This window comes from Phalacrocorax carbo, chromosome 12 (genome assembly GCF_963921805.1).
Source record: "Phalacrocorax carbo chromosome 12, bPhaCar2.1, whole genome shotgun sequence".
In the NCBI taxonomy this organism is placed as follows: domain Eukaryota; kingdom Metazoa; phylum Chordata; class Aves; order Suliformes; family Phalacrocoracidae; genus Phalacrocorax; species Phalacrocorax carbo.
Genome location: NC_087524.1, coordinates 17558245 through 17582213, shown reverse-complemented (window position 1 = coordinate 17582213; position 23969 = coordinate 17558245). Strand labels below are relative to the sequence as shown.

General features: G+C 41.4%; 1 protein-coding gene across 5 annotated transcripts in view; it reads right to left on the bottom strand.

Moving 5' to 3' along the window:
• Positions 1 to 23969, bottom strand: part of WDR11 (WD repeat domain 11) — a 52877-nt gene that overhangs the window by 16756 nt on the left and 12152 nt on the right. For 2 of the 5 annotated variants that reach the window (XM_064464293.1, XM_064464289.1), the window contains exons 7-13: positions 23172 to 23286; positions 22027 to 22222; positions 20023 to 20126; positions 18809 to 18988; positions 16896 to 16980; positions 8878 to 8984; positions 6751 to 6826 (exon numbers count right to left, since the gene is read on the bottom strand). In XM_064464293.1, the coding sequence (XP_064320363.1) occupies positions 6751 to 6826; positions 8878 to 8984; positions 16896 to 16980; positions 18809 to 18988; positions 20023 to 20126; positions 22027 to 22222; positions 23172 to 23286 (863 nt within the window). The remainder of the gene's footprint in view (positions 1 to 6750; positions 6827 to 8877; positions 8985 to 16895; positions 16981 to 18808; positions 18989 to 20022; positions 20127 to 22026; positions 22223 to 23171; positions 23287 to 23969) is intronic. The other 3 variants (XM_064464292.1, XM_064464290.1, XM_064464291.1) reach the window with 3 other exon arrangements.

Sequence of the window (23969 nt, the reverse complement as noted above, 5' to 3'; positions counted from 1 at the left end):
TGAATGCAATTCTTAAGAACTAAAATATTAGTGACTGAGCTTGCAATGTGATTGGATCCTGAAGCGACAAAGTCAACCACAAAAACATTCACAGCTTTTGCATTTTGAACTAATATGCTAAAGTATTTTTCTCTTGAAAATACTCTCTCTCTTATTTTTCTCATTCTTCTATATTCTCTGGAGTGGGTTTTTTTCCTGGAATTTCTATTATTTCTATTAAGTCATTGTGCTGGTTTTGGCTGAGAAGGGGTTAATTCTCCTCACCGTGGGGGTCGGCTGCCTTTCCAGCTTCCCGCGCTCTGCCGCGTGGCGAGGGGGGGGCTGGGAGGGGCAGGGCCGTGGTGGGGGCAGCTGACCCCGACTGGCCAATGGCAGGTTCATTCCATACCACGTGACACCATGACCACTGTATGGGGGAGGGGGGCAGTGGCAGCGCAGATCGGCAGGCGGCTGCGGCGGTTCATTCCCCCTTCCCCCCTCCCCCGGGGCTTTGCGCCTCTCGTTGTTCTCCTTTACATTGCATTTCTGTTCTTGTTTCTTTTAATTATTAAACTGTCCTTATCCCAACCTACACGTGTTACCCTTCTGATTCTCTCCCCCATCTACCAGTGGGGCAGTGAGCGAGCGGCTGTGTGGGGCTGAGCTGCCGGCTAAACCACGACAGTCTTTTTGGCGCCCAACGTGGGGCTCAAGGGTTGGAGATAACAACAGCTGCTGGTCACAGCACCATGTTGTCCTTTTTGCAGTTGGTGTTAAAGATCGGTGTTGGTTTGTTGAGTCTGCTGTGTTCTGCTGTGATCAGTAACGTTTTGCCTACAAGATTTGTTATACAAACACTCGTTTTCAGCTTTATCTGGTATTTGGGGTTTTTGCTGAAACTGTTACTGTACTTCGGATACCACCTTGTTGAGGCAATTAGCAATTATATCTCCTCCTCTGAGAGATTTTATATGGAGGAAATACGGAATAGTACCTTTGCAACTTTGTTCTATGATGTCTGTGCCTTTGTTACAACAACGTTTTTGTATCTTGAACATCCTTGGGTGGTTAAGGTGCACTTATTGTTAGGTTTTGGGCATGTTGTTTCGGTTTTGACTAAGCAACTTAAGAATATCACCCAGAAATCTGCCCCGAGGCTTGATAGTTACGAGTGGCAGGGCATTTGGGATAGCATGGGCAAATACCTAGGGCAGTGGGCACCCCCAGTGTTTTGGAGTTTCACCCCCGAACAAGTGCAGAATCCTAAAAAACTAGTAGAATATTTGGAGAAAGTATGTCGTTACGCTGGGAACTCCAGAGAGACACAGATAACTGCAACATGCTGGGGTCTGGCCCATGCATACCGAGCCCTGCTCAACAGCATTCAGTGCCCCCAGGGGGAAGAGAATGTCTCTGGATTGAAATGCAAAGTGACTGGCGCTGTAGACAATCCAGCCCTGACGACAGGCACTGCAGCCACTCAGACCCCCACAACAAGTACCGGAGCTAGCTCAGAAAATAAACCCGTACCAGTATCAGTTGCCCCCATACACAAGATGAAATATTGGAAGCGGACGTCAACTCGTTTAGAACGGGATGATGAAGAACCAGGGCCATCGCGGGGAGAGGAGGAAGAAGTAATAAATGAAATAGAGACCACCCGATCCCTGTCCTTAAGCGAGTTGTGAGATATGTGAAAAGATTATAGCCGTTTTTCAGGTGAGCACATTGTCACCTGGCTGCTCCGATGCTGGGATAATGGGGCCAGTAGACTGGAACTAGAGGGAAAAGAAGCCAAACAATTGGGATCCCTTTCTGGGGAAGGGGGCGTTGACAAAGCAATTGGAAAAAAAACACAAGCCCTCAGCCTCTGGAGGCGACTCCTGTCTGGAGTGAAGGAAAGGTGTCCCTTTAAAGAAGATGTTACACATCGCCCAGGAAAGTGGACAACTCTGGAGAAAGGCATCCAGTATCTAAGGGAATTAGCTGTGTTTGAGGTGATTTATGGTGACCTGGACGATCAACGGTCATCCAAAGATCCAGATGAAGCCGAGTGCGCACGTAGTGGCACGATATGGCGGAAGTTTGTACGGAGCGCACCATCTTCGCATGCAAACTCATTGGCAGTGATGTCCTGGAAAGATGACGAGACGCCAACGGTGGCAGAGGTGATTGATAGACTCCGGGATTATGACACAAATATCTCTTCCTCGCTCGTCTCTGCTGTGGAGAAACGATCCCAAGAGGTCCAGCAACTCAAAGAAGATCTGTCCTACTCCCCACCTCGACAGAGTAGTGTCTCAGCTGTTAGGAATAAGCGTCCTTTGGCTCAAAGAAGGGGATACACACCACGGGCCACCCTATGGTTCTACCTGCGTGACCCCAGAGAGGACATGATGAGGTGGGATGGCAAGCCTGCTTCGACCCTACAGGCATGAGTACATGAACTGCAAGGAAGAACAGTCACCCAGGGAGGCTCTTCCAGGAAAGCTGCTGCTCCAGTTTCCAGTGAGCGAGTGCCTAGACAGAGGAGTAGAAGCGCAGATTTTATTTTTAAGTGTAATAGAGGGACTCCTGATTCACATTTACAGGAAGTGAGTTGTGACTGCCATGATCAGGACCAGAGGGGCCCTGCCTCCAGCCAGGTGGAGGAAAGGGATAACTGGGCTTACTGGACTGTGTGGATCTGATGGCCTGGCACGTCCGACCCACAGGAGTATAAAGCTTTAGTGGACACCGGCGCACAGTGCACCTTAATGCCATCAAACTATATAGGGGCAGAACCCATCAGCATTGCTGGAGTGACAGGGGGATCCCAAGAGCTAACTGTATTGGAGGCTGAAGTGAGCCTAACTGGCAATGAGTGGCAGAAGCACCCCATTGTGACTGGCCCAGAGGCTCCATGCATCCTTGGCATAGACTACCTCAGAAGAGGGTATTTCAAGGACCCAAAAGGGTACAAGTGGGCTTTTGGTGTAGCTGCCTTGGAGACAAAGGACACTAAACAGCTGTCTACCTTGCCCGGTCTCTCGAAGGACCCTTCTGTTGTGGGGTTGCTGAAGGTCGAAGAATAACAGGTGCGAATCGCCACCACAACAGTGCACCGGCGGCAATATCGCACCAACAGAGACTCTCTGATCCCCATCCATAAACTCATTCACCAACTGAGGAGCCAAGGAGTCATCAGTAAGACCCACTCACCCTTTAACAGTCCCATATGGTCAGTGCGGAAGTCCAATGGAGAGTAGAGACTAACAGTAGACTATCGTGGCCTGAACGAAGTCACTCCACCGTTGAGTGCTGCTGTGCCAGACATGCTAGAACTTCAATATGAACTGGAGTCAAAGGCAGCCAAGTGGTATGCCGCAATTGATATTGCTAATGCATTCTTCTCAATCCCTCTGCAGCAGAATGCAGGCCACAGTTTGCTTTCACATGGAGGGGCGTCCAGTACACCTGGAATCGACTGCCCCAGGGGTGGAAACACAGTCCTACCATTTGCCATGGAGTGATTCAGACTGTACTGGAACAGGGACAAGCTCCAGAACACCTTCAATACATTGATGACATCATTGTGTGGGGCAACACATCGGAAGAAGTTTTTGAGAAAGGAGAGAAAATAGTCCAAATCCTTCTGAAAGCTGGTTTTGCCATAAAACAAAGTAAGGTGAAGGGACCCGCACGAGAAATCCAGTTCTTAGGAATCAAATGGCAAGATGGTCGTCGTCAGATTCCAATGGATGTGATCAACAAAATAGCAGCCACGTCTCCACCAACTAGCAAAAAGGAGACACAAGCTTTCTTGGGCGGTGTGGGTTTTTGGAGAATGCATATTCCAAATTACAGTCTGATCGTAAGCCCCCTCTATCAAGTGACCTGGAAAAAGAATGATTTCAAATGGGGCCCTGAGCAACGACAAGCCTTTGAACAGATTAAACGAGAAATAGTTCATGCAGTAGCTCTTGGGCCAGTCCGGGCAGGACAAGATGTAAAAAATGTGCTCTACACTGCAGCCGGGGAGAATGGCCCCACCTGGAGCCTCTGGTAGAAAGCACCAGGGGAGACCCGGGGTCGACCCCTAGGGTTTTGGAGTCGGGGATACAGAGGGTCCGAAGCCCGCTATACTCCCAATGGAAAAAAAGATATTGGCAGCATATGAAGGGGTTCAAGCTGCTTCAGAAGTGGTTGGTACTGAGGCACATTTGCTCCTGGCACCCCGACTGCCAGTGCTGGGCTGGATGTTCAAAGGAAATGTCCCCTCTACACACCATGCAACTGATGCTACGTGGAGTAAATGGGTTGCACTGATCACCCAGCGGGCTTGAGTAGGAAATCCCAGTCGCCCAGGACTCTTGGAAGTGATTATGGACTGGCCAGAAGGCAAAGATTTTGGATTATCACCAGAGGAGGAGGTGACACGTGCTGAAGAAGCCCCACTGTATAACAAACTGCCAGAAAATGAGAAGCAATATGCCCTGTTCACTGATGGGTCCTGTCGCCTTGTGGGAAAGCGCCAGAGATGGAAGGCTGCTGTATGGAGTCCTACAAGACAAGTAGCAGAAACTGCTGAAGGAGAAGGTGAATCGAGCCAGTTTGCAGAGGTAAAGGCCATCCACCTGGCTTTAGACATTGCTGAACGGGAAAAGTGGCCAGTGCTCTATCTCTATACTGACTCCTGGATGGTGGCAAATGCCCTGTGGGGCTGGCTGCAGCAGTGGGAGCAAAGCAATTAGCAGCACAGAGGCAAACCCATCTGGGCTGCCACATTGTGGCAAGATATTGCTGCCCGGGTAGAGAAACTGGTTGTAAAGGTACAGCATGTGGATGCTCACGTCCCCAAGAGTCGGGCCACTGAAGAACATCGAAACAACCAACAGGTAGATCAGGCTGCCAAGACTGAAGTGGCTGAGGTGGATCTGGACTGGCAGCATAAGGGTGAACTATTTCTAGCTCAGTGGGCCCATGACACCTCAGGCCATCAAGGGAGAGATGCAACATACAGGTGGGCTCGTGATCGAGGGGTGGACTTGACCATGGATGTTATTGCACAGGTTATCCACGAATGTGACACATGTGCTGCAATCAAGCAAGCGAAGCAGGTAAAGCCTCTGTGGTATGGGGGACGATGGCTGAAATATAAATATGGGGAGGCCTGGCAAATTGACTACATCACACTCCCACAAACCCGCCAAGGCAAGCGCCATGCGCTTACAATGGCAGAAACGACGACTGGCTGGCTGGAAACATATCCTGTCCCCCACGCCACTGCCCGGAACACTATCCTGGGCCTTGAGAAACAAGTCCTGTGCCGACATGGCACCCCAGAGGGGACTGAGTCAGACAATGGGACTCATTTCTGAAATAGCCTCATAGATACCTGGGCCAAAGAGCATGGCATTGAGTGGGTGTATCACATCCCCTGTCACGCACAAGCCTCTGGGAAAATTGAACGGTACAATGGACTGTTAAAAACTACACTGAGAGCAATGGGGGGTGGGACATTCAAGCACTGGGATACACATTTAGCAAAAGCCACGTGGTTAGTCAACACGAGGGAATCTGCCAACTGAGCTGGCCCTGCCCAGTCAGAAATCCTACATACTGTGGAAGGGGATGGAGTCCCTGTAGTGCATGCAAAAAGTATGCTGGGCAAAACAGTCTGGGTTCTTCCTGCCCCAGGGAAAGGCAAACCCATTTGTGGGATTGCTTTTGCTCGAGGTCCTGGGTGCACTTGGTGGGTGACGCGGGAGGATGGAGAAATCCGATGTGTGCCTCAAGGGGATTTGATTTTGGGTGAAAACAGTCAATGAACTGAATGGCACAATGTGAACTGCTATATAATACTGTGTGTCGCCTCTGTGTTGTATCAATGATATCAGAGTACGAGCCTCCCAACCCATGGAAGATAAACTGTGAAACAAGCCATGCAGCAGTGATGGAACGATGACTGACTCGGTATGCAGCAACCCAATGCCACACGCACCACCTCTCCCACCCGGAAAGACTGATACAACAGATGGAGCCCAGAGTCGTGGACTGGGTGAACTCAATGGACATTTTAATGGACATTTTACAGGGAAGGTCCATGAACTAAGGGAATGATGTCTGTGTATTATGTTAAAGGATGGGAAGGGGAGGGGTGGTGGTTGGTACGGTTGTATTGCATCATATGGGACCTGGGCATGGTGTAAATGGTATGGAATAAGGGGTGGAGAATGTGCTGGTTTTGGCTGAGAAGGGGTTAATTCTCCTCACTGTGGGGGTCGGCTACCTTTCCAGCTTCCCGCACTCTGCCGCATGGCGGGGGGGACTGGGAGGGGCAGGGCCATGGTGGGGGCGGCTGACCCCGACTGGCCAATGGCAGGTTCATTCCATACCACGTGACACCATGACCAGTATATCAAGGGGGGGCAGTGGCAGTGTGGAAGCGGCGCGGCGCCGGGTCGGCGGGCGGCAAGCGGCTGCAGCGCGTGCGGTTTGTTTCGGCGGTTCGTTCCCCCTCTCCCTTCCCTTCCCCCTCCCCTGGGGCTTTGCGCCTCTCGTTGTTCTCCTTTACATTGCATTTCTGTTCTTGTTTCTTTTAATTTTAATTATTAAACTGTTCTTATCCCAACCTACAAGCGTTACCCTTCTGATTCTCTCCCCCATCTACTGGTGGGGGAGTGAGCAAGCGGCTGCGTGGGGCTGAGCTGCCGGCTAAACCACGACAGTCATTAGGATCTCCATGCAGTACAGTAAAAGTTATAAACTTCACAAGGCTAATCTACTTACTTCAAATGTGAGACCTTTACCATTTCAATAGCTGGCTCGTCATTGCCTCGCTCCCCACGAAATGCAATGCTCCTGCCTGGAACACAAAACAACATGGGTGAAAACAGAAATAGTTACTAAACTGAATATAAATATAGAAATAGTTTATACACTATTCTGTTTATAAACAAAAACAGTTTACACGCTAAACAAGAACATCTCCAAGTAACCTGCCCTGTCTTATATTACTTTGGTCACTGTTGAAGTTTTACCACATTTCAAAGGACTAAATATAATGTAAACTCTACCATCTAATACAATACCTGACTGGCTTCCAGAGCACAACTACTGAAATTGATGCATAATCAGCTTTATGTTAATAGAGACAGAGTTCAAAGAGTTATTATTTTCCACTCAGAGCCAAAGATATATATTCTTGATTCCCCAAGGAGGAAATTCATCAGTAGATTTCAGGTTTTGTACAATAGATTAACTCTGCCATAAACTAATATTATTTTTAGAAGTCTGAAAGTACTTCCATGCTGAAGTACTAACTCATTCTACACTTAGCAGAATCATTCTTTCTCTCCAGCTAGAAGACTGAACACTGTTGAAAAACTGTAAGAACTTATCCCCAACAAATTCTGAATCACTTGTAGGAAGCATGGCAGAATTAAAGGCATAATACATATCACTAAAATAAAGAATGATCAACAAACACCAGCGTACCACAGCATCTCCTACACAAGTTTCATTCTCCTTAGCTTTCAAGGAAAATTCAAGTTTTAAAACTTTAGCTACTCTTGTCGCTACTCAGATAAATTACTTATGCCAATTATGTGACTAGATCTAGGTATCAACCATGCTAGTTAGAGCTCTCATGTCAGAAGCCAACCTGCAGAAAACCTTCCAAATCTATTTTCTTCATTAGTGATCAAACACCACGGGAATTTTCTTCCTTATTGCTGTACAGAAACGTAAATGAGAATTTTGTCAAAGTGTTCATGAAGTACTGTCATGGTTTCAGCTGGGATAGAGTTAATTTTCTTCACTCTAGCTGGTATAGTGCTATGCTTTGAAATTAGCATGGAAAAAAACCTGTTGAGATAACACACAGATGTTTAGGCTGTTGCTGGGCAGCGCTGATACTAGTCAAGGACATGTCTAGCCTCCCATGCTCTGCTGCGTGCACAAGAAGCCGGGAGGGGAGGGGGCACAGCTAAGAGAGTGGATTCAAACTGACCAAAGGGATATTCCATATCATGTAACGTCATGCCCAGTATGCTACCTGGGAGGGGCTGGCCGGGAGAGGGAGGGAGCAATCGCGGCTCGGGGACGGGCAGCGTCGGTCGGCGGGTGGTGAGCGGTTGTGTCATTTGTGTTTCTGTGTTTTTGTTCCCTGTTTTCCCTTTCCTTCCTTCCCCCTTTTATTATATTAACATTACTGTCATTATTATCATAATCATTTATCATCATCATTCTATTGTAGTTATTAAACTGTGCTTATCTCAACCCACAAGTTCTTTTGCTCGTCCGATTCTCTTCCCCATCCCACGGGGGGGGGGGGGGGGGGGGGTGAGCGAGCGGCTGCGTGGTGTTCAGTTGCCAGCTGAGGCTGAACCACGACAAGTACATACAAATCAGCACAGCTTTCCTAGAACTAAAGTTGGGCTAATTAGTGATGGAAGACCCACCAATTAAGCAGTTAAGTAGCTATGCCTTTCTTCTAAGTTTTAGAAGAGGAAAGTAACTTTTTTTTAAGCAAAACATATGCTAAGGTGCCAGGTATTCACATTTACTTGGAACTTGATTGCCTACAGAAACACTCAGAATTTTAACACAAATATAAATGTTTTAATACTGATCTACAAGCTGAGTGAAAGATCAAAATCCCATTTTACATTAAATCAGTTTTACAAAGTACACATATTTTCTGTTTTGATTTTAAGCAAATGAACAAAAAAAAAGACATTATCAGGAAAAGACATGGCTTCACAAGGACAGACGAACAGAACCAGTTAAAACTCCTCTTTATTACTTTGTCATGACAACAGAAGGGAAAAACCCCACAAAAGTAGTAAGAACTTCTGTTTGTCATTCCCCAACCAATCTGTAGCCTCTTGTACAGACTTCTCAGGAAATACTAACCTGTTGGTAGGTCCACCAGCTGCAGCTCATTCCTTACTAGCCCCAGATTGTTAGGTGTTGATGTGGCAAAGGAAATAAATCCAGTCAAGCTTATCCACTCAATTCCCCTGTCATCAGAAGAGAGTACATGGAGCATATTAGTCAACATATCTGAAGGGATAGAAAATAGCCTGGACTGAAGTACAATAATTTTTTCCATGCATATTTTTCAATTTGAAAACAGCACAGAAGTAATTTTCTACATCTTGTGGAAACACTACATTTAAGCATTAAAAAAAAAGCTACGCATTTACAGCTATGATATAAAGTTACCAAATTAAAATAAAGAAGAACTTTCTTTTCAGACTGCACTAGTTCTTGTTCAGTTAAAACAAAAATTTCATTTAGAAACAGTGGTAACTTTTGCAGAAATCCCTCACAGATACTCAGCACTAGACTAAAATCACTCACTAAATCAGTGATTTACTGGATGGGAAGAACTGTCAAGTACCTCAAATTTGCCAGCATACAGAAAGAGAAAAATACTCATATGAATAGCAGGGTGGGGAGATGTGCTTCTTTCAGTCCAGAGAGAGGAGAAACGAAGATGACAGAATAAGAGAGTCCCTACAGAGATTTCAAAGGCTACCACAAAAGAACTAAAAACCTGGTATTATTTTTTTAGATCTTTTAGGTCATGCCAAGGCAGCCACAAGCCAAATTACCTTGAAGTCTTGCAAGGAGGTAAAGTTACACTGTGTATAACATATGGATGCTAAGCAACTTCTTGAGGCATACCACAGGCCACAAAAGGATAGAAAGCTGCTCTAGGTGGTACTGTTCCAAAATTAGGTAGTCCTCCCATCCCCATTTCCCCCACACACACTTTGTTCCAGCATAAATAGTTGAGTGCTTTATCTGTGAAACAAATCAAGGAACTAATCTAAAAGAAAATTCAGACTGTTCTAATACATACATATGCCCAAGTTCATTTTAACAGGGATTAAAGCATTTAGGTTTTCCTCAAATCCTTCAAATACAGAATCTTTAAGAACTATTTCCAGGACAAGTAAGTTTTCTGTTACATCAACTCTAAAATCATGGTCTGATTTGCAAGGTTATACGTGAAATATGAGAAAGATAAATAACAGTATTTATGATTTACCATCGGTAAATCCAACTCATATTGTGTTAAATAGAAGTTTCCTAAATGCAGTGTTGATGAGTGAAAGCAAAAAGCACTCCCATAATATTTTGCACATACAAGTTACAGCCATGTCTATCTTTGCGGTTTTAGTTCAAGCTTTAAAAAAATGGGAAGCTTTATTCCAACATCTTCAAGTAAAGTTAACAATTTAGGACCCCGTCCTTTTCCCACCAGGACCTATGAAAGTTCAACCAATAATTTCAATCAAAATTAGTGCTATTCAATTATTAATCAAAACATCACATTGACTAGAAATCTACTATTGCAATAATGTGTGACTTTACAAGCCTCTGAAGGGTCGTAAATACAGGGAGCTTTCTGAAATGGAAGAAATATGAATTCTGACGCCTTTCTAATTTTCATCTATTACTCTATTGTTTTTTCAAAAAAGCACAACACACTCGTAATATATTGCTAGTGCCAGTAATTATTCACAGACCTGAGGCATTTTCTATACTTCTTTCATCAGCTCAGATTTAACAGGACAAGTCCTTTTTCTTTGCTTCCAGCTGGCCATCTGTCAATACCAATAAAAATCTACAGAAACCCAAGACACCCATAATCAAAAGGAAACCTTAGCTAAGCTAACTGCTTGCACCTTAAACAATATAATTCTTGTTATTGTCACACATGTAAATTGAGAATCTGAAGACAGTGCTTCAAGTTTTAATGAAGTAAACAAATAATGCCTTCCCGATAGAAATATCTCCATTTGCAAAGTTTCATAACAAAAGGCATCTTTGTCTAGTAGAGTTACGGGTTACATTCAGCTGTAAACTGTTCCTTAGACTGGATCCACTCTTTTAAAATATGAAGTTCAGGGATTCTATACATTCAACTTGTCTTCAGTTACTTCAGGGGTAAGATTAAGTTGTTTTGATTAATGTTTCCAATGTGAACAAATCAGAGAGTGCACTGAAGCAGATAAAAACACAAATGACTTTTCTAATTGGAATGGATTGCTGTGACTTTATGACAAGGCAGCTGCTACTCAAAACAATTTTAACTGTTATAAGAAAAGGTAAAATTGAAAATAAACCCATATCTTAAAGACAACTCTATTAAAATCTCAATCATAGTATCAGAAAATACTCTCAGCCTCTAATTTTATTATTTAAAAAGAACTTTCCTTGTACGTCAGAAGTATTTGTATGGTCTACATGTCCAAAAGTAACATCAGCAATGGAACAAGCTTTTACTTTTTAAGAGGAGGAAGGTTAAGAAAAAGAAATTACAATTAAGTGCTGAACATAGTACATCTGAGATAGTTGTAAATCCTGTAACGGAGACTTCAGAATTCAATTCTGAATACACAGGACTTCATTGCAACACTGCTTACGTTTGTCAGGGAACGTGTATTTACAAATGCACAGAAATAAATCTAGTACACCAACACCTTTATGGCAGAAATGGTTGGGTTTTTTCATCCATCTTTCTCTACGTGAGGAAAGTTTTTTTAAGGAGCTGATGAATGTTTGCAAAGCAGTCTCCCAAAGGGGAGCTTAAATTCAATGCTAGAACTTGAATGTAATGCAGTAATTTCCAAGTTTTGCCTGCAGGCCATATGCACTCTTATTATGGTCAGTGAGATTTTAATTTTTAAAATTAAAGCTGGTGCAACCTTGAACTTACATACAGAATGCAAACAGAATCATACAGCAAACTTACTGAGGGTGCACTCGATCCCCTCATCCAGATCGCTGATGAAAGGTATTAAGCAAGACTGGCCCCAACACTGAGCCCTGGGGAACACCACTTGTGACTGGCTGCCAACTGGATTTAACTCTATTCACCACAACTCTCTGGGATCGGCCACCCAGCCAGTGTTTTACCCAGCAAAGCCTATGCCCATCCAAGCCATGAGCAGCCAGTTTCTCCAGGAGAATGCTGTGGGAAACAGTATCAAAAGCTTTACTAAAGTCTCGGTAGACAACATCCACAGCCTGTCCCTCATCCACTAAGCAGGTCACCTTGTCATAGAAGGAAATCAGGTTAGTTAAGCAGGACCTGCCTTTCATGAACCCAGGCTGACTGGCCTGATCACTTGGTTATCCTGTACATGCCACGTGATGACACTCAGGATGATCTGCTCCATAACCTTCCCTAGCACTGAGGTCAAACTGACAGGCCTGTAGCTCCCCAGATTCTCCCTTCCAGCCCTTCGTGTAGATGGGTGTCACATTTCACAGAATCACAGAATGGTGGGGGTTGGAAGGGACCTCTGGAAATCATCCTGTCCAACCGCCTGCTTGAGCAGGCACACCCAGAGCAGGGGGCGCAGGACCATGTCCAGGCAGGTTTCGATGTCTCAAGGGAAGGGACTCCACAGCCTCTCTGAGCAGCCTGTGCCACTGCTCTGGTATCCACATTTGCTAACCTCCTCTCAACTGGGACCTCCCCAGTTAGCCAGGACTGCTGATAAATGATGGAAAGGGGCTTGGTGAGCACTTTCACCAGCTCCATCAGTACCCTTGGGTGGATGCCATATGGTCCCATAGACCTGTGTGTGTCTTGGTGCTGTAGCAGGTCACTAACCATTTCCCCTTGGATTAGGGGGGCTTCATTTCACTCCCCATCCCTGTCTTCCAGCTCAGGGCACTGGGTACCCTGAGAACAACTGGTCTCACTATTAAAGACTGAGGCAAAGAAGGCATTAAGTACCTCAGCCTTTTCCTCAGCCTTTGTCACTATGTTTCCCCCCACATCCCACAAAGGATGGAGATTCTCCTTAGCCCTCCTTTTGTTGCTAATGTATTTATAGAAACATTTTTTCCTTGTCTTTTACGGCAGTATCCTGATTAAGTTCTAGCTGGGCTTTGGCCCTTCTAATATTCTCCCTGCATAACCTCATGACATCCTTGTAGTCCTCCTGAGTGGCCTGCCCCTTCTTCCAAAGGTCATAAACTCTCCTTTTTTTCCTGAGTTCCAGCCAAAGTGCTCTGTTCAGCCAGGCCAGTCTTATTCCCTGCTGGCTCATCTTTTGGCACATGGGGACAGCCTGCTCTTGTGCCTTTAAGATTTCCTCCTTGAGCAATGTCCAGCCTTCCTGGACTCCTCTGCCCTTAAGGGCTGCCTCCCAGGGGACTCTGTCGATCAGTCCCCTAAACAGGCCAAAGTGCCCTCTGGATGTGCAAGGTGGCTGTTCTGCTGATCCCGCTCCTTACTTCTCTGAGAATTGAAAAATTTTATTTCATGATGGCTACGCCCAGGATGGCCTCCAGCCATCACATCACCCACAAGTCCTTCTCTGTTCAACTCTGAGCAACAGGTCCAGCGGGGCACCTTCCCTAGTTGGCTCACTCACCAGCTCTGTCAGGAAGTTCTCTTCCACACACTCCAGAAACCTCCTAGACTGTTTCCTCTCTGCTGTGTTGTATTTCCAGTGGACACCCAGTAGACTGAAGTCCTCCATGAGGACAAGGGCTAGCAATCATGAAGCTTCTCCCAGCTCCTTGTCAAATACATCTGCGTCTTCATCCTGGTTGGGTGGTGTGTACCAGACTCCCACCATGATATCTGCCTTGTTGGCCTTCCCCGATTCTTACCCAAAAACACTCAACCCTATCATCACCATCATTAAGCTCTAGGCAATCAAACACTCCCTAACATACAGGGCTACCCCACCACCTCTCCTGCCTTGCCTATCCCTTCCAAAGATTTTATATCCATCCACTGCAGCAATCCAGTTAAGCAAGTCATCCCACCTTGTTTCCACGATGGCAACTATATCATAGTTTTCCTGCTGTACAATGGCTTCCAGATCCTCCTGTTTATTGCCCATGCTGCATGCATTTGTGCAGAAGCACTTCAGCTGGGCTGTCATCCATGTCACCTTCTTAGAGGAACAACCCGTTATTCCTTTGAGATTTCTCCCTCTTCGCGGCTCTTACCTCAGGAGCCCCTAGCTCATTTCTATACAACATCAACTGTGCTCCAGTGAGCCCAGAGCATCTCAGAGACACAGGCTGAGAGTGCCCTCGCTAGCACCCCGTCCCTCTAACCTTGGTGGGTCCCTCACCTTGCCTCGGGCAAGCCTGATATTAACTCACTCCCCCTTCAAGTCTAGTTTAAAGCTCTGTCAATGAGCCCTCCAAACTCATGAGCAAAGACCCTCGTTCCCCTTTTGGAAAGGTGAAGCCCATCAGACGCCAGTAAGCCTGGTGCTGTGTAGGCCATCCCATTATCAAAAATAAAGCCAAAATTGTGGTGATGACACCAGCCAGAGAGCCATGCGTTAATAAAATGGGCGCATTTGTTCCTTCCAATGTCGCTGCCCGCAACTGGAAGGAGAGAGAAGGAAATAACCTGTGCTCCTGAGTCCCTTACTAGCCACGCAAGTTGCCCAACTTGCTCAGCTTCAGTGAAAAAGAATGAGCAGCACTGCTCTAGTCATAGTTACCTATCTATCAGAATAAGCAAAATCAGCAGTGAGAGGCATTGCAAAAGCACCACTTTCACTGAACTAGAAGCTACATTACAGGCATTTTATTTACACGTCTCAAATATATTCTCCTCTGCATTGAAGATGCATTATCATCTCCTATCTTACCACAATAGCTTAGATTGCTCCACTTAAAAGACAGAACAGGTATCAGATTTAGTAATTTCATGGCTCTTCTAATTCTTCATAGTAATAAGAATTAATTGCATTTCTCTATATCTTGAAGGTAGAAAGACTGACCTCCTGCTCACAGCTTCTTTCAGCCAGCACACATGCTATAGTGTCCCTCTGTTTTTGCCCCTCAATTATGCTCCTAGCAGTAGCCTGACTGACTTTTCCTCTCTGTGCTCTGAAGCATTTCTGCTGCTTCTTGCCTCGGTCTCCTAATAAAAACCGAATTAAACTCAAAGGAAAAGTATTTACTCACATAAAGAAACAGTGAAGTAATAATCACAGACAAAATGAATATTCAAGGTTACTCACAAGTATGAACTATCTTAAATGGAGGACAGAAAAACAATTCATCCTACTCCTAATCTCAATACAGAACTGCAAAGGTTAAAAATAATTTTTAAAAAATCATATGTATGTACTACATATGTAGCTTCTTAAAATGAACACCAATTTTAAAAAAAAAAAGTCAGTTGCTAGCACCTAGACAACTCAGTGGCCATTATTTTAGCACAGTTGATATGTGAAGGACAGTTGCCATTCCAGAGACCTTAGCTTTATTATTCCTGAACTTATAAGGCACTGAAAACTCTACTACCTTGAATTACAAGTTCAGGGTATTCTGAATTATGTACTAAAATAACGGTGTTCCCTAAAGGTGTATTTTCAGTTAAAACTTAGAGGCATTATCCAATCTATTTGCATTTTAGAAGTGAAGTAAGAATTCCCACTGAAAGAAAAGCTGTTGCACTCCATGAATATTAATTTAAAAAAATTACTGTGCCTTATTTTACATTGCTTAAAGCACTCCCCTGAATTTGTAAAAATTATGCAGAAAGTCACTCAGAGCATTAAGAGCGGGACTGAGGAAATTAAAACAAATATTTAATATTTACCCAGGTAACACCTTATGACTGAACCAAATTCACAATAATTTTAATTTAGTTCTAAAAATACCACTTGTGCAAGGACATTTCCTAGAAAGACAATGTATTCAAAAGTTGCAAAACCTCTGCAAAGTGAAAAGCCCAAACTAACAATATTTCCAAAAATACATGAAGCCTAAATAAAAGATAAATATATATTTTTTCAAAAGCATATTTCCTCATGCCTCCCCAGCTTCACTTTTTTGTGTCTTTAATCTGCGAAATATTAGTTGTAGTTTTAATTTTTAATTATATAATCACCTTAACAAGAAAAAAAGCAGTATTCTCTTGTGGTGCATAACAGAACATGAAATGAAAATAATTTTATAAGTTGTTAACAGTATGAAACAAAAAATGCAAATGACTTAGAACAGAAAGGGAAATGCTGTTCTTACAGTGCCTGCTAATCACACCACAAACGTAAATACACTCACCTGATTTTGGTGGTAGATTCAAAGCCGGTTTACATAATGAGTTCTTAGAGCTATCTGTTCTCAGACATGTATTTTTCTTATCTTTTTGTAGAATGAACACTAAAATGAAGACCTTACCCTGATGAAGGCTTCATGCCACAACTCCGGTACAAATTTACACTAATATTACTCCTAAAAATATGCATTTTATTTTCCATGCTTAAATCTGTCTAGAAATGTGTATCCAGCAAGCACCATCTTGAATATCTTTGCCCTTAGTTATCCAAAAAGTGATGTCATTGTGTAGACACAAACACAGAGTATGACAGCTTTAAAACTTACTCTGTTGCTTACTTAAGATGGATAAGTACTGAGTCATGTATTCTGTCTTTAAAACCTTTTAACAGTAAAATTATTTTTACTTCAGTTAGGACTAGAACTGCCTCAAAAGCAATTTCAGCTCCAAGAGGGCAAAGTAAATAAACCTTGGCATACGAAACAGAATTATTTCAAAGGACACAATCTGTGAGTCATTACATTTACATAAATAAGAAACTGTAATAAAGTTTTTTGTCCTAAAGAGACTTCCTTGTACTACAATGCACTAAAAGAAACTGGAAGTAGTTGATACACATCCTAGATCAGCAGGCACAGATAAAACTCAAATATTTAGTTCAATGTCATTTTCACTCTAATTTTGACAGTGTGTTACTGCTTATACGTAGCAAAGATACTGTTAAGGTAGACTACTCAACAGGCAATTTTCTTGACTGTCATTAACAATGAAACAAGACACCCACACTTCTGGTACAACATTAGTTAGAAGTTTTCGTGTTTGTCGACCAGAAGGATTGTAGTACGAATTAAAATTAAAATCTTACTTGACTTCACAGGAATGGATGCTTAACTCTTTGTGTAAGAGTCCACTTGTAAGATGAAACACCAGGACAGAGCCATTACTTGTACCTAAAAGAGTGATTTATGGGAAAAAAATGAGAGACTTGTTTTATTCTTCTCTTCCATACTTTAGTGAAAATGCACAATATACAGCTATTTCTCTTTTCTCTCTTTTCTTTTTTAAACACTTGTAAAATTGTAAAATATAAGTTATAGAAGGTATTTTGACTCCTAGTGCTTAAACCCCAAATAGTAAACCCTGCAAGGTTCTCAGCGGCCAGTGAAATCCATTTAGATCAAGACATTTTCCCAAACCTACTTGTAGAGCCTGCAGAAGATCCGTTCCTTCCTCCTGCATTTTCACAACATACCCAGTTGCAGGAGAAATTAATGTTTCTTTTTGTTTTGATTACTCAAGATGAGTAAATGCCTCATAACGAGTAAATGGGACACTTATCCACCAATAATCCCAGGGGAGAATCATGGGTAGGTTTTACCAAATCATCAAAGCAATTCTGCTTTCTCATCCTGGAAGTAATGACCTCTTTCAACTTACACATCAATAACTCAGTAGCTATTAGTTTCAGTTAGATCAAATACCTTTCGAAACACCCAAAAGTTACAATTTTCTGTTAGGCACTGGGAAGACTTACTTTTCTTTCTCCTTTTTGTTTATACTCATAATAACTTTATTAAATACAGCAATGGATATCTAAAGAGCTGTTCAGGTACCTCAAGTCTAGAATGCTGCAGACATAGCTGTAAATGCACTTTATACCTACCTATTAGTTTCCTAATTCTTTATATTCCATCTGTTTTAACAGCTACATCTTATATAAAAATCAAAAGTTATATTTTAGTAGCATTGCATCAGGTAACGATACTTTGCCTACATTTCAGAGCAAAAACTATTGGTGGTACCTTTAGCTCAGTAATAATAGAAGTATTACAAGAACCGCACATATGTACATGTATTATTATGGCTTGTTCATTACTGGAGTAAGCTTTGTAAAGTCCTGCATAACATTCACCTTCATGATTCCCCCCACCCAAAAACCTAAGGCTCTATAGCACAGGCAAACTTAAGAATACTAATTAAAAAAACACCAACCAAAACCTCCCAAGTCTGCTTTGCAACCAGCAGAGCCTTGACAGGGAAGCTGAGAATCAACTGGTATCTTAGATATACCAAGAGCATGTTTGAACAACCCAAATCTGGAGGACTAATTTTACAAGCTACTACAGTCTTTGAATTACAGCAGCTATGTGTCTGCTGTTCCCATCCACTGACTGCAGAGAAAGACAGCAGCCTGTGTGGATATGTTGTGAAATCCCTGATGTGGCCTGAAAGAGTATGCCAGAAAAGTCAGATTTAAATAGGACGAACTCAGAGTTAATAAATCAGGTGCTCACTTGCAACTATTGTAATATCTAGATGAGTTAACTACATTTGTAAAAAGACAGAATAGATTAATTCAGGAAAAATAATGCGCTTTAAATATATTTTTAGGTACTTACATCATAACAAAAGTACAGTCTCTGTTAAGTCAATTTAGTTATTCTAGGAATGCAGTGCTGCAGAAGTGCCTATTTAGTGATATTTAGAATGAAGTGAGAGCAGCATGTAAAAAGCTGAGAATATCAATGGACTAATGTCATAGTAAATAAAAGATAAATACAAACTTGCTAATATATTGCAGTTTTTCAGGTAGCAATATTTAAACCCAAGGCAGTAAAAAAAAGAATCCAAAGACTACCATGGATGCAAACTAATACAAGGGTCACTATTGGTAATGAGTTACACAGGATCAAAAAAGGAATTTATGTATTAGTAACTATATTTGTATTTAATATAGAATATTTTTAGAGCAACCAACAAACTATTCAAGATACCCACCAACAGCAAGGATTGGCTCATACTGTTTGATGTTTTTGGTCGTAAGAGGTGGGCACATGCGGATAGCAAATGGAGGCAAAGGAAGTCCTGAAAGAAGTCCAGTCAGCAGAAATTTGAGGTGCACTTCTTGCAGAAAAGAACTTTTTAACTGTTCTTCTCCAGCAATTGTCCCTCGCCCTGCTTAAAAATGAAAGCTCTTGTTGGTATTAAATTTTCATCTGAGATGCGCTACAGAGAGTTATCAGACACAGGAGTTTATAACATAAACATCACAAATAACCTAACATATATGTTAGCAACATCTATTTAAAGAGGCATTCCTTCCTGTTGAACTCTGTATGATAAAACTCCTTGGAAGACTGCACTTCAGCTAATTTCTCCAATAGTAGCTTTCTTTCCTAACACTAAGGGGGTGGGGGTGCATGTGGGTGTAAGGGTGGGGAACAAGAGGAAGAGGGGAAAAAAAAGGTAATTTGAAGACTTATGGAGGTATAACTCCTAACAGTAAAAACTGAGCAATCCACTGCTAGAAATACAGTGAATTTGCTCAGATACAACAATAAAGATGGGCACAAAGAAGATACAATTCCACTGCTGCTGTACCAGCCCGAGTGATGTCAGGTACAAAATGATAATAGCTGTGATGTCAATAACTACAGGAAATGCAGATAAGAGAAGAATCATGCCCTAAGTGCCTTATTTAAACACATGAGATAAAGCGCAAAAGAATCTCCCACAGTGGTAAGCCACTTGCACCTAACAATATATGCGACTTTTACCAAACCAAATCCAAATCTGCACCTTTACACCTCTAAGAAGCACTGGTTGCTTTTCCAATAAACATTAGTTTTAAAACATAAAGGTAATCATCTTTATGGAACATTTCTCAACACTGAAGTGTCGGTTGCTACCTAGATTTCACAAAGATGGATGTGTCAGGTAAATTGTCTTTATCCATTTAAGATTATTTTTTAAAAATGAAGGAGTTTCCCCCCCTGAGAAAAACGAGCTTTGAACATCGGTCCTGAACATAAAATTCTCAAAAATATTAATTTGATGATTTCTTCAAACAGGAATTCTTTTCTTTCAGAATTGCTACTTAAACTGCATAGAAAATAATTCTAGCACATGTAGTTCTTAAATAAGCAAAGATGTAAAATGATTCAAAAATCCTAGAAATGAGCACTAGTAACATTAGTGAAAGAAATTCTTACCAATCATGTTGTCTAATGAGAGGTCTGGAAGCTTATTTTGGAATGCTCCTACAGGAATTCCACAAAATGAGACTGGGGAATACAAAGGTGATGCGCTTGAGCTGCTGTAAAAGAAATGAAAACAAGTTCCGAATACAAACTGGATCACCTCTTGCCTTAGGTCCTCGATTTTGTTTCTTCCCCAGGTTGTTCTTTCAGTATTCCTACCACTTACTAGTTGCAGAGTATTTTGAGAAGATTATTCCCAGTATCAACTTCTATGAACAACTCTACCAGGAGATAACGCGCACAAAAATGTACAAAATAAAAATAACTTTCATCTTCCTCACTGCACTATTTACAAGTAACAGAAAAAAAAACCCAGATGTATCCCTTGTTCTGAAGTGTACCTAAGCACTGAATGGAAGCTTTTAAATATATTGTGTATTAACATATAGAACTTTGTTAAAAAATACAGCTAAGGAACAATTATAAATATTTCGACATTTAAGAACAGAATCCGAAAGTTGGAGAACGGTTTCTGTTAAACTATGTAAACTATTTATACAGGTTCCAGATGATTAAACCCATAAATGAAGCAATGCTTTTCACCTAAACATATGAATCACAATTGCTTTTGCATATACAAAGCTACAGCAGAAAATTACAGTATCACCTATGTTTACAGTCTTGTGAGATATATGTGCATCAGGATTTTGTGTTATTTTTTCCCCAATGACTGTGACTGGGTTCCAGTGTGATCATCTAAAAGGAACTCAAACAGCCCCTGCAGCCTTGGCAATCAGATCTTGCTGGGCTGAGGACAGGTCTAGGTTCATAAGCAAAGACCAAAGGCTACTGACTGCACCCAGCAGTATGCAAAAAATACAGTTTAAGGCATGTACAAATTCTTTTTCTGTAAAACCTCACTTTAACAGACTTTGAGTTCAAATTTTAATTAAGACCATCAAATCCAGCAGGATCAAGAGCTAAGGAAGGAAGACTCCTTCAAAATCCATTAAAGACTCTGTGCCAACTAGAAATATGCTTTACTTTTCAGTACAATCCAACCATACCCAGAATCCTTTGGGCTCAGTGGTTCTTATATAATTGTTATTATTACATTTTTTTCTCATTATATAATCATGACGAAAATCAATATTTTAGAAATGAGCCTAAGAATCCAAGAAGTAAAACCCAGCAACATATGGATTTTAAACAGCTCTCTTGGATATGCACCACAAAGAATCCATCTAACAGTATGTTTGAGAACACCAAGAATAAAAACATTAAATCATTGGTGAACAACAAAAGTATCTATGTTGGAAATGTGGTGCTTCTGACATTTAAAAGTGTACTAAGAATTCTGTTTTTCTTTTATGTCAGTAAGTTATTTATTTTATTCAATAGTACTTTAAAGGTTTATTGCAGCAGAGTGACCTTAATGCACTGAACGTTTGAAGAACTATACCACTTTATATAGTATTTTTAGAGACTGATCAAAATCTAAAACTCTAAAGGCTTTGTATATAAAAATATTGTTTATATCACTGTACTCCAGCCACCTGCTGTGCAGCCTTATATTGGCCTGTGTCAAATTCACACCAATCTAGCATAAAACATTTACCCTACTAAATATGTAGTCCTTTCCAGACTCATTTCGCAGACTTTTATGTGACTGAAAGCGAGGGATTCATTCCTGAAGAAAACCAAATGAGAAGAAAATGTTCCCCCAAAATGTGAATATTTATTCCTATCTTCTGTTTCCTTATCCCAAGCACTTAGTATGGAATTATTTTTTAAATAGAGTAAATAAAGTTCTTTCACTTCCCCAAAGCAAGAGAACTGATTTACCTGGATGATTCCTTTTGTCCCTCTCCCTTTCATTCATACACATGTGCAGCATGTGTCACACTACCAAATGCACAAGGACATCACTGTTGCTTTTAGAATTTAATGAAATACCACATGCCACTTGTAAATTGAACTGAAGGAAGCTTTGATAAAAGAAATAAATCCCATTACCTGTTACGCACATTTCTGCCAGAAATACTGGATTTTAACTCCCAGATCATTACCCTGCCATCACTGACTATAAGAGCTGCAGAATTCTCATTCACTGGGCAACACACCATACTGAAGGGTCGAACCGTTTTTGTTACCCTGATTGCATCACACTGACTTCTTAAATCATAAATCAGCTCCTGAACAGGGTCTGGATCTGTAACATCAACGTCCCATAGAGGACAAACAATTAGAATGTAAAACATACGATGCTATCAATCAACAGAGGTATCAACAGAACGACAGAGCTCTGATTGAAATCCACATGCTTCCTGTGCAACAGTTAGGAAGAATAATCAAAGACTACACACTGTTGATCTTGCCGTACATAACACAGCTTTCAAAAATTCTCCAAGATGTAACTTTTTCATTAAAACATCTTATTCCACAGCAATCTTGCAAAATCTAAAAAATTATTGTTTCATATCTGGGCAGAAAGCACATCTACTCTCCACAATCCGAAACTCATTTGGTTTATTGGTAAACCTGGAAGCAAGTAACGTAGCTCCCTATAAATTATCAAACTGCCAAAACCAAAACAAACAAAACAAATTCTAACCTAAAAACAACTTATTTACATTTACAGAACTATGTTTTCCCTTCTTTTTTCCAGTCTTCATTACATTTTAAAAGGCCATTCTTAATAACATTTCATAAGAGACAGTTATAATAATCTAGATTTTAATCTAAATTTAAGCCTATGTCTAAGTTCTAAAATAAATTCTCCCAGCTGATCAAATAACTTCCAAAACCTTGCCTTTGCCTGAAAAATGTTTTTTCTTAAAGATAGAAAGAACAAAGTAATCATCTTTTATCTAAAACTTTGTTGTATATGTGACTGTTAAGCCACTTCATAATTAAAGTATTATTTAGTAATAAAAGGATTTTCAGGATATTAGTATCTTATTTTGCACTACATTTCAGGGAAGTCAAAAACAATTTTGGGAGAATGCAGCATCAATTTGAATTTAATGTAGAAGAAAAAAACCTACTAGAAGGGCTGTAATTCACCATCCTGTATGAGGCATGATGGTTAGTATTGTTGTTGAAGTATTAATTAAAATGACTCAAAGTTAATTTCTGGACATTTTTGACACAAAACTTACCTAGGTCTTCATTTGGAGTTCCAGTTATACTGCAGTTAGATCTGCGAACTCTTAAAGTTATACAACCATTTTCATGTAGGCAAAATAACCCATCACGCTGAAAACAAGGAATTACCTAGGTAAAGCAATACCACATTATCAAAACTTTATCCTTTGCACACTTGCAAACGAGCATTCAATTCCTGAGGTAGAGTCAAGTCACTAAAAATGTTACCATTAATGCAACACTTCAATGAATTTCTTTAGTTACAGTGCTTGTGAGCAAGGAAACCAATTAATTTGACAAATTTGTTGAAACATTTTAATTGAATTGTTTGCTGGTTTGGGGCGGGTTTGCTTTTTTTTTCCTTAACACTAACGTACTCATATATATTCTTTTTAGCTATCACTTAAAAAAAATAAAAAAAACCCAAAACCAAAACCAAACAAACAAAAAAAAACCCCAAACCAAAAAACCTAAAAACCTTTCTCTTTTGGTATCAGAGTTTATGATTCCAAGAGAATAAAGATGTCTCAGAAAGACCTCAGACTAGACACAGCTGTCTAATTAAACAAAGGCACACACTCATAGAACTAGCATTGACTTGTGTATAAGCAGCTTAACCACCAGAGAACGAAAGGTCCTTTTCCCACAGCACTGGTTCCATACAGTGGTTTTGCTGCAGAGTTCAGAAAACTAAACAACGCCTGGCTCAGAAGGCATCTTTCCCCCTGGTGAGCTAGCTTCTTTTCACCCTCTGGGACTAATCAAAACAGAACTATCAGTGGGTCATGAACTTACATATGACCTTAATAAAC